Genomic DNA, 11,553 nt, shown 5'->3' on the forward strand with positions numbered 1-11,553 from the left:
TGTATCTATGTCTATCTATCGTTTTCTCTCTCTCTATATATACAGATATATGTATCTATATTTATATCTACAGATATAGATACATATAGTTGATAGCAACCCAGTTGATCACTAATCCGTTGTTTAAATATTGTCCTTTATCAAGCTACTCTTTAAGTACCAAATGTATACGGGAGTCTACATTAGCTTTACATGTTTGGATACAGTGTTACTAAAAATAAACATCAGTGTACTGTGAATGGCAGTGATTTGTGTAACTAGGCAACTGCTATGTGCAGCGTGAATGAAAAAAGACTTCCTGGTCATGAATTAAAACCGACCACATTAAAACACGTGCATGTGTGCGCGACAGTACTGTTGCAGTGAACGTACAGATGAATGCTCCCGATTAAGCAACACACGAGATGTCCAGAGATTTTATGAGCAAAATTCAAAAATCCAACACATCAATCAAATCGTCTGTCATGAGCTTGACTTTATTTACTAGTATATTAACACATTACATGCTACAGAAAATAAAAAGGTAATTTCAATTGTCTTGAAAGAATATAGTGTTATAATAAAATGGCACATTTTGATATTAACACAATTTCCACTGGCATTCTGCGACCCCCCTCCTTTGTTTGAAAGGAAACGAATGACGTCATGCCGGGCTGTTAAAAAAATACTTCTTGGTGGTTTCATTGGCGACACAATTATAAATTTATAAGACAATGATTCATGTAGCTAAGCACCTGCCGCGTGCAGTGTGAGTGATAAAGAAGCTCGAGTTGATCGTTACTACACAGATTAAATGGACTGTGGCAAAAGCTGGCAGTAAACACAAATATTACTCTCTTAGACTCGATTTTTCCAAGACGTGAGCCATAACAGTTTTGAACAGTGAATCATTTAACATGGGCTTGGGACATTAACAACATTAAAATTAAATGTATAAACGCCTTGTCGGGCAAAGCTATATGATCAGAGATACCAAATGTGTGGGACCAAAAAAAAAAATAAGATAATCATAACCCTAAAAAGGAGAGCATACATCAATGCAAACTGTTTAAGCAGTAAGTGCATTCTGTTAAAAATTAAATTTCATCTCCTTAAAACTCCTAAGCACTGGTAGAATATGCTGCTACAGTGCCACCTAAAGGTTACATGGTGCGCTGGCCAGAAACACTGGACCACGACATCTGAGAGGAACCCTCCTCTTCGAAGAGACGGCGAGTTCTCACAGATCAAATTTAACGTGGACTAGGAGGTTCACTCTAGCAGAGGACTAAGTTACACCCACCCTGCTTCAATCCAAACCAGTCTACATTATGATACATGGGGGTGATTGTCAGGTGTCAGCACATAGATAGATTCAATTTTATCAGAACCTTTTGGGGGGTAGCAAAGGCAATCTGGACTACAATTTAATTTAAATGCAGAAATGGCAGACGAAGAAATAGAACAGTGAAAGAACGTCAAATTTGGCTTGTGCATTTTCACTAGAGGAGGCGTTAAATAAAAGAGTGGCAGAGGATTAACTGAGGAAGCAGAAAGGAAACACGTGCAGACAAGCTTCATGATTAAAAGAACAAACCGGTGCAAGATGGCAACGAGATTATTAAAAGGTTAAAAACAAAAGGCAGGTACCAAAAAAAAATAAAAATAAAATACCACTTTTCTTGGGACACATTTGACAAGATCTGAACACAGAGCACTCTGTCTCGCTAAGGTATATCCAGTGAGCTGAATGGAGAGCACTAATATGAGAAGACGGTACTAACTAACATGGTGGACAGCCTACATTCACTCTGTTCAACTTCAATCATGTACATCAGCTGCAGAACGGCAACACATGGTTTAAATAGGGCTAGGGGCCATCAGACGTGCCCCTTACCCAAGTTAGTTCATTCGTTTTGCACCAACGACCCTTCACTCCCTCCCAGCATGCAGCAGTAAAAAGTGTTTGCCCGGGACAAAGCCTGTTGTGAAGAATACTACAAAGATAACAAAAACAATATTTAGCATGTAATGATAATCACATAGTACATCATTTCATAACAATATGTTCTTTTTTTCTTACAAAAGACTACTTGGTGGTTGTAGGTGATGGGTGGAGGTGAGCGAGGCTGGGAGGTGAGAGAATGTAGTGTTGCTTTAATCGCCACCTCCTCAATAATCCTGCAGTTCCTCTGGTTGGCTGCTCTACAGATACAACTACATGACGCTGCTCCAAGCTGCTGGTCTCGCCACAGTTTAGTGCTATCTATTTGATACGTAGTGGGAGGATGTGATGGGTGCTGGACTGGTCCTTGGTCTGCTCCTCGAGAACTGTACACTTCCAGAAAACTGAGCTCTTTCATTTCTTTCTGACACGAAATAATCCTCACATAAACCTTCTTTGAGTTTCTAAAATGCTACAGCACTTCAGTCTTTGGTCACGCTGTTATAATGCTGCATTCATGTCCAATAAGAAAAATTCATACCTTTTTACGACAAAATAGCCATTGCCTCAATTGAGTTACAAAGAAAACGCTGCTGAGAGAATAGTGTTCATTCCAGTTTTTATGATGCAACTAAACGCAAACCCTACAACTAAATCAGAAACAATGATAGACGCGACTCACTTTTTTATGTTTCCTGAACAACCAAAGGCAGCAGTTTTGACAAATAAAAGCCGAATGTCGATGAATGCGGCCATGGCACGTTGGTATGCGTGATGACATCTGTTGTGCTCAGATTCATCACCCTCCACATGCACGCACGGTCTGTCTGAAACGAGCACATCAGGATATTTTGAAGAATATGGTTTTCTTGATTTCTAGTCAAGTGTCAGATGAGATCCTACCATCAAATGGGACCGCGTTCACAAGAAGGGACCAGCTGAGCAGTCCTGTTTTGGTTTTCGCAACCTCATAACTAGACATTTTAGGGCAGGTCCGGGTTCACAAATTGCAGTTTTCAAAAATGGCGGAGGGGGATGATAATGTGATATATTGTAATTTAGTTAAAGAGTTTTCTTTGATGTTAGCTTTGCGATAGACTGCTGATCTGTCCAGGGCGTACCCAGGCTCTCGTCTGATAACAGAATATTATGCCCATGCATTTTCTACATTTAGTCACCTATTTGTTTCTAGACACCAACAGTTGCAGACACAGATCATTTTCTGTACACAACTTCTCATGTTGTATCTACGAGCTCACAAGTTCCATTTGAAAGCAGCAAGAATCCCACTCTGATGCTGGTGTGTTTAAAACGAAGCTAGAAGCCGCAAGTAGTTAGCTTAGTGTCAAAACGATGAAATATTAGGTATCTGGGTTCTGTCTGAAGTTAACCATGGTCATCAAACTGTCTACTCAACAGAAAACCCTATAAAGTAATTCAATGCATTGCAACAGCTTCAAACCAGATAAAACACATGCACTTTGTGCTGCTACTGGTCCCAGCGTGTTACTCTATTCCGATCCGACATGAATGCAGCATGAGTGACCCTACAGTGCTGTAACCGTGGTTACGGATGAGGACGAGGATGAAAAATGACACAGCGCTGAGCAGTTATCTACTGGCTCCGACACAGGAAGAGGAAGCGGTTGAAGTCTGAGGCGAGGAGTCTCCTGAGGAGTGAGTGTTGATAACGTGTCCACGGCAGGGCCAGAGGGTCTAAAGGGTCTTGCTAAATCCATAGAACAGGAGATTCAGTTTATCTTCCGTGTTCCACTGTAAAGTATACGACTCAAGCCGGAGGAGGGTGGGTATGATTATTTAGACAGAAATGGAAGGTGTGTGCATTACAAGGGTCCAACGAGGCCTGTTTTTGTTCTCAGTGATTCTCTCAAACTGTACTTGGTGCAGGTAAAAGCTGGAGGGCGTGTGAGGGAGAGGGGAGACAGGTGGGTGTGTGGGATGGGAAGAACAGAGGGGAGAGAAGGAGGGGCAGGAAAGGGTCTAATGCTAGTGTCATGGTGGCGGCCCGGTTGTCCTCTCTCAGCTCAATTCCTCCTCGGTGTTGTGCTGGTCCAGCAGTTTGACGTGTGTGAAGGGAAAGTGGCCACGCTTGCCTTTACATTCCCCCTCCCACTGGCCGTTCACGTTTATTTTGGTCACCTTCACCATGTCGCCCACCTGGGGAGGGAGGGGAGAGAGGATGTGAGAGTGCTGAAATGTGAACAGAAGAAACATAATCCAATGCCTTCTCTGAAACAATCTGCTGTCAGATAAATAATCACCAATCAAGTGATTATTTGAGTTCGTGAGCAGGTAAAAACGATAATCACATGCAATGTTCCACATGTCAAAATAAATCATTTAGTCTATAAAATTATGACATCTCCTGTTTTCGTGTCAGTTTGCTTGTTTTGGCAGAGCATCAAATCAAGAAACAAATGTATGCTCTTTCCTTATGACAAGGAAAAGCAGCACCTGGCCCGTCTGAGAAGCCCGAACAAGATGATATTTGACTTTTTAACTTCCTTTAAAATAATGAACTGACTTTTATTTAAATAAAATGTGAATCATTTTCTAATAACACTTTACAGAACCCAGAGACTTAAACTCCAGAACTAGGACTAAAGCGATGGTGGCTAGTAAAAGAAGAAATCTGGGTTCACAGATCCCAAGTCATATGGGGGGGCATCTGCCTGAGCCTGGCAAGGTAGAAAGACAGAAAAAGAGAGAATGGGAAACTTCCCTAACCCTTTTTTGGGCAAAGTGACTAACTGGACTTTGGAAAAGAGAAATCTGACGAAGTCGCTCTATCTTGGAAATGAGTGCTAAGCAATTCCTAATATTTTCTGAGATAGACCATCGTGTCTCCTGTCGGACGGATGCATGTGTCATTAGAGAGGGGGAAGTGGTTGCAACGGTGTCACTGAACCTGAGCAAACAAGGACCAACGGACAGGTCCAAAGTTCAGGTCGATGTGAGTGATGACTGAATGCTCAACAGTTACAGCTGAGCACTCATCCAGGACTGATAGCATCTGTTTAATAACCCTTTACCAGTGTGATAAATGTCTGACTGGGAGAATTTGCATGACATGTCCTGGTTGTGATGCCTTTAATGATTACTCACATACTTATACTTAAGATAGCTGCGCACTTGAAATTAGTAATGCAGTTGACTAATGCAGTTATTCTCCTGGAACGAACAACTGTCAAGTCTTTCTGATTAATGGCATGTTCTATAAAATATCTGAGAATACATATTCCATATAATTGTTGTTTATATTTCTTAAAATAAGTTCGGAAAAAAGGTTTAAAGAGCGGAAAATTTGCACTCAAAACAGTCAACTTCAGTGACTTAAGCTCAAAAGTACATGTATTTACTAATACGTCTATTAAAAAACAGAATTACATGAATAATGAATGGACTGTATACAAGGAAATGGTAAACAAATACGTCGAACGTACTGACAAAAGAGCAAGACAGTCAAAAATATTTGGCATTTCAAACTGCTGGACTGGAAATGAAATACATAAAAAAAACTCTTCTGCAGCAAACCATTTTTTGTTAGCAACGTTTTGTTTTCTTCCACACAGCAGCAGATCTCTGACTCTTTAGGAACCACTGTGCTTGAAAATTTTGAAAAACAATTGACTAGTATTTGGATTCCCTCTTTTGTGATGCAACCTGACAGCGTTAAGTCAAAGAGACTCTAGTGAGCTGGAGTGCCTAGCTGCTGCTGCTTGTGGATTTCATTTATTAAAACCGTTGACTGCTGCTTGTGTGTTTTGTGGGTCACTTGTCTGTTGTAGATGTAAAGGGTGCGCCTGAGACACAGTCACAGAAGGATCAGCAATGGCTAAGGCTTCATGCAGCACGTAATAAAGCATCGTGACATCCGTACCTGAAGTACACTTTAAACAGAGGTACTGAAAATGTCAGCAAATTACATTATGAATCGATCAACACTTCATACCAGGCCATAGCCCAATTGACGGACACTGATGACAGCCAACATACTAGAGTGTCAAGTATATAATGGTATATAGTAGGGAGACACACTACTACCACCACTGAGTTATTCATGAGACAGCAACTATCATGACTGATCAATGGGTTGTGTAAAGTAAACAAAAAGGAAAGAACATTTCTACACATCCACAGGCTTCAACCACTTACATCTGAAAATCTGCTGCTCATCCATCACAGTAAACACAGTGTTTTATCATGTCTTTGACCAGCCTTTTACCCAGCAGCTGATTTGAATGAACTGATCTGAGTTAACATCCTTATGGTAGCATGCAAATTCCACGGGTTGGGCTTTTAGCATTTATAAACCTAGATACATTAAATGATGCTGCTCCAATTTGTTCCAGTGCAACTGAACCAGACTGATGCACAGGTGTTCATGTTATCGAGGCCACTGCCATTATCTTCACCTATATGAGTGGACTTTGAGCTTTACAAAGACTGGAATCAGAGCGCAAATCCAGTTTTATAATGCACGGTAACCGCAACGCTATGATGCTGCGTGTCTGTGGATTAAGAAATCACTGAACATAGAAAAATACATAAAACTTTACAAAACGGGAATTTTATACTCAAATTAGTTCCAGCTGCTCAAGACGATCAGGAAGGATTTCGAAACAAGGAAATGTAAGTTAACTATTAACTGTTAAGTGCTGCCATGCTGAGTCACTAATGGCCAACTAGAGAGGAGAAAAAGAGACCGCCTCACATGGGTCAAAGCTAGAAATGTCTACCACAGGTGGGAGTGGTAGATACCAGCTCATACAAAGGACGCCCCTGTCATATGCAAAAAGAAATGTCAGTGCTGGAGAATTATAAATCATCCAGCAGCTGTTAACATGCAGTTTGTTTCCACACAAAAGCAAAATGTACGTACAGATTCAGAGCGTCTGAGATTGCAACACGCGGATGTCTCCGGCAATGCTGTCCAGCAGCAGAACAAGAGAGACAAGAGCACACTCAGCCTAGCCTGCCTCCTAGTCCCACTTCTGGCTCAGCTGGATTCCTGGCTTCACAGAGACCAGAGGAAATGGTCCTGTTCCCAAACACAAACTATTTCCTTCCCCCAATGACCTGCTCCGTGGGAGCCCGGCTCTCACTTCCGGACAGTTTAACAACCCAGCCACTGTGAGCAGGGCTTAATGGCAGATTTTAAATCTGGGTACTTCATTAGGTGAAAATCTGTGACAAGAAGGAGCAAGTATCCTCAATCAACCTAAGCAGAAGTCCAGAAGGATGAGTCCATTTAATAACCATCATGGACGGACTGTATGCAGGTCAACCTGAAACGTTGAGCTCTGCCGAAGAGAAATTAAATGACCAGATTATCTAGAAAACCTATCAGAAAGCTGGCTGAGCACGTCCTGACCTTGATTCATTCAGCTCAACAAATACTGAGGAAGAAATAACCAAAAGCACAATGGGAAAGAAAGCCAAAGAATGTGACCTCACTCTTGATAAGCTTTACGGGCTGAACCTACATCCTTATTCCAGACTGTCTCCTTTCTTCGTGTGCATATCTGAAGAAAGCATGAAGTTAGGAAAAGAACACTACAAACACATCCATGTTTACCTCTAAAGCCAGGGCAGTCTTGTCGTAGGCATTGGGCACCCTCTTCTGTATGGCCCTGGCATAGACGGGTCCGTTCTGGAGATTTGGGAGGGGAGTGGGCTGGGCATATTGGCTGGGGTCTCCTAGCAATGGAGGACCGGCTTGGGCTGCAGAGCCGTCAGAGTTCCCTAACATCCCCATCCCACCTGGAGGTCCCCCGGGCACGCCGGGTCCCGCCAGCGAACTCGGAGACGCCGGTCGGTACTTCTCCACGTACGGCACTGGAATCATCCCCGTCCGGCCATCGGAGTTCTGGGCGTTCCACCACTGATCTTCCGGTTTCTCGAGAACTATCAGAATATCTCCCTTCCTAAACGGGAGATCCTCTTCGTCGTTGCCGGGGAAATCGAAAAGCGCTCGGACGTACTCGTCCTCCAGGCGCTGAGGGGGGCCCCCGCCAGGGCCGGCGCTCATGAAGGCGGGCTGCTTGGACTTGCTGATGGGTTCTATCAAGGTAGTGGTATCCAGGTAGTGGATTTTATAGAACTCTAGCAAAGCTGGGAGCGCGTCAAACTCCTGGTCACCAATGCGGAACCTCGGATGGGCCAAACCTGGTGAGAAAGAGGGAGTGTGAAAGAGAAAGACAAGTCAGAAACACAAAATTATATCAAGTCTATCTTAGGGCACTCAAAACATGCTCCAACACAATCACACTGGAACCCAGGCTATTTATGTCTCAGAGCACGACGAGGGTAATTTCCAGAATGACCAGGGAGTAGTTCAGTTTCCTTATTTTGCAGTCTTTTCCCGAATTCATGGTCGTTTTTTTCCTTTCCAATGAATGAAGTATTTTTGCAGAGGTATGAGGAAATACTTCACTGCAACACAGAGGTGGCGTCTGGTTAAAGGTCTGTCAAACCCCTGGCAATAGGAAGGACATTTAACAATTGCTCTATCTATTCCAGTGGGCACACTGGGTTCATTAGAACTGATACACTCTGCTAGCTAATGATAATAGTCCAGCAATTTTCCAATTACCTGTTGTATAATATCTAATGAAATGTCTGAACACGGCAATCACGGCCATTGTCACGTTTTAATAAGCCAACATTATAATGAAACACTGTGTCTGGCCTGCCGTATCCCCCACGCTGCTGAGTGGAAAAGGCACTACTGCGCATCTCCTTTGGTGCAAGTCATGCAAGAATGGTCACATCAGCATCCCCACATATCTAGCCCCCCCACACACACCCCTCCAGGTTACCTTACCTGGACCGGATTGTCGGTTGTTGCTGATGCTGTTAATTATGTAATGCGAGACTTTGGAGTTCTCCGACACCGAGAGCACGTAGTCTCCGGGGATGGTGGTGGAGTCCCGGACCAGAAACACGCCGTGCCTCTGCCCCTGCAACAGAGACACAGCGTCCTGCCTGCTCAACCGACCCCAGTACCAGCTGCCACGGTCCTCCGCGTTAAAATTTCCGGCCATGATAACCACTCCAAAGCCGAGGCTTCACCGGGCCTTCCCTGCTCTCCCTCCCGTTATCCACAAGCAAAGCCTTCCACTCATACAAAAACTTTAGCGCCTAGAGCACGTTTAGTAAACAGGCGACATCCGCAGCTGGCACTTTGGGCATCAATTCGTCGATACAGGAGCACAGCCACGTTAAAGAAAGGACTCGTATTTCGTTTATGGTCCCAGCTCCGCTCTATCGGCCATACAACACGTTTTAGCGACAGAATTCCAGCTACAATCCAGCACCGACGACAACTAACTTCAAAAACTGAAATGGCGGATACGGGAAAACAAAAAAAAGAGACCCCACTCACCGGATGTGACGTGCAAATTACGGCGCAAATTACGTGCGGCGCTCGCGTCAAGTTCGTCACCATCATCCAGTTTACTAAAACAGCACTTCCGCTTCAACCGACACTTTAAAATAAACAAACTTACGACGGACAGGTAAAGATAAAACATATCCGCAACATGTAGCACGCGTTATCACATGACGCTGGTGTCGTTCATATTCAATATTTACATTTATAATTAGTTTTGGAAACAACAGAGGTTTGGGAGCTTTTATTTTGTCGAAAAAGCAGTTTTCCGGCACATGGTTGTCTTCATTACATTTGACGGAAGTCTTTCACGTTAGCGGGTAGATTGTGAAACGTAAAGCTTACTTTATCATTGCGCCACATCTGCAGCAGTGTTGTATTTACATTCCGGTTTAGCTTCCACGTTTATTCCTAATCTCTCAATCACTGCAATTTAATTTGAACTCAGTCGACAGAGTTAGTTGCAAGTTGTGACACTGGCCACTAGGTGTCAGCCAAAGACCATTACAATAGTCATTTTAAAACGACATACTGTTGTAGTTTGATGACCAATATCAGACATTTTCTTAATAATAATAATGATAATAATAATAGCCCACCTCTGACCAACATTTTAAAAGGGTCTTACCCAATACCACCAAAGTTCATTGATTAATATTCAGTAATTTAGTTTAGCGATCTCACAAAAAATACATAAAAACATTACTGCAGCTGTGTTGTAATTGATTATCTGTTTACATACGGGCCTGTAATACATTAACAACTCTTATCTCTGATGACAATATTATAGAATGTTTTAATGTGAGTGTTTTAACATTTATTGGACTATTATTAAAACTAATGATTAAAACTGAATTTTCTGTCAGGAAAAGCCGCAAGCAGAAAAATAGCGTTTATTTAGATTCATTGGTGACCCGATGACTCAAAAGCAAGAGGGATTTTATAACAGTCTTGTAACCCCTGTGTTGATTTAATCAGAGACTGAGCACATAAATTTACTATAATGATTAAGTACTCATGCAAAAGGCACAGGTGGCATTTTCCAATGTGGTAATGTGCTTTAGTGTGTGAGTAGCAGCTGTTATGGTGGTGGATGATCCCTTGCGCCAAAGATTATATAATTCTGATGCTCTCTGGGCCTTCACACTGTAAGCAGCAGACACCTACAATCCAAACCCGGATGAAGTCAAAAGGACATGTTTGCTTTAGGCTGGAGACCTCAAGCAATCATAACAGTAAATTGACAAAAGTAAAAGATAGACAATACATTTATTATCCTCTATCATAGAATTTATTGGTTAGATCCATGGCAGAACAGCAAATCATAAGGTCATACAAGTTGATCTTGATTATAAATGAATGCACGTTATTCTCAAAGTTCATCAACTCGTTGAAGAGGCATACAAACGAAAGAGTTTTGGGAAAAGGGAATATAATATAGAGGTATGTTATAGATCAAGGAATACGTACAGAAGAAAGAGTCACGGGGAGCGTAAAGATCTAAGGCTACAGACGCTCATGCCTTCAATTTTATATTTCTTCTTGCAGCTCGCAAAATGTCGGCAGAGTCCTTGAGCAAAAAAATCACTGAACCTTTGTGTACTCTGGTCACTTAAAGCATTCATAGCCCGTCCTGCTCTATAGGTCCAAGGTGAACACCACAACCATTTCATGTCTCACTGTAACATATGGGAAGGACTAGTCATTCTGCCTGTAATGACGAGCAGAGAGAGGGTCGTACACGGTATCCTGGGAGAGAAAATCGCCGAAAAATAGACGTGTGGCAACAATTTGACACAACACAAAACTGATGTGAGCTAGGAAAATCAAAGAAAACGCAAACCTACAGGCCAACAGAGAAGCTAGTTAGCAAAATCCTTAGATGTCCTTATATTTGAGCGTTTTCTGGATCAAAGGTTTTGCAATGAAAAGCCCACATCTATGTCGATTTATCAGCCTAATTCCAGTTGTGATCCCTTGGCTTTGATTTGCCATGATCTTAACATAAAAGCAGACAAGTGCATGGCTTCATCCCATTACCAACATGTACACGCATCTCTGATTTCCCGTCTCTGCAGTCGGCCGCAGACCTCTGACAGTAACCAGAGAGTCGAGCCTGTAAGCTTCCGCAACAGTTTGACCCCAGGGGCTGGTGTACAAACATTCAAATAGCAATTTGAACCCACTGCACAACAATCAGCGTTTGATATCAGTC

At 42.6% G+C, this 11,553-nt stretch overlaps 1 protein-coding gene across 1 annotated transcript; it reads right to left on the bottom strand.

Annotated features, from left to right (window-relative positions):
* Positions 1-455: 455 nt before the first annotated feature.
* On the bottom strand, positions 456-9,286 carry crk (v-crk avian sarcoma virus CT10 oncogene homolog). The gene is made up of 3 exons (XM_084558493.1): positions 8,772-9,286; positions 7,524-8,113; positions 456-4,102 (listed from the first exon to the last, which is right to left on the bottom strand). Exons 1-3 carry the CDS (start codon positions 8,989-8,991, stop codon positions 3,965-3,967), a joined length of 948 nt encoding a protein of 315 aa, XP_084414619.1. The 5' UTR covers positions 8,992-9,286; the 3' UTR covers positions 456-3,964.
* Positions 9,287-11,553: the final 2,267 nt, after the last annotated feature.

This window comes from Chelon labrosus (assembly GCF_963514085.1).
Source record: "Chelon labrosus genome assembly, chromosome: 13".
Classification (NCBI taxonomy): domain Eukaryota; kingdom Metazoa; phylum Chordata; class Actinopteri; order Mugiliformes; family Mugilidae; genus Chelon; species Chelon labrosus.

What these genes read in the sequence shown, in the direction of transcription:
- crk (XM_084558493.1), bottom strand. Translation starts at nt 8,991, where the DNA reads ATGGCCGGAAATTTTAACGCGGAGGACCGTGGCAGCTGGTACTGGGGT. An exon ending in CAACCGACAATCCGGTCCAG is followed by an intron (nt 8,114 to 8,771) that starts GTAAGGTAACCT and finishes CTTTCTCACCAG; the next exon opens with GTTTGGCCCATCCGAGGTTC. An exon ending in AGACTGCCCTGGCTTTAGAG is followed by an intron (nt 4,103 to 7,523) that starts GTAAACATGGAT and finishes CTCCCTCCCCAG; the next exon opens with GTGGGCGACATGGTGAAGGT.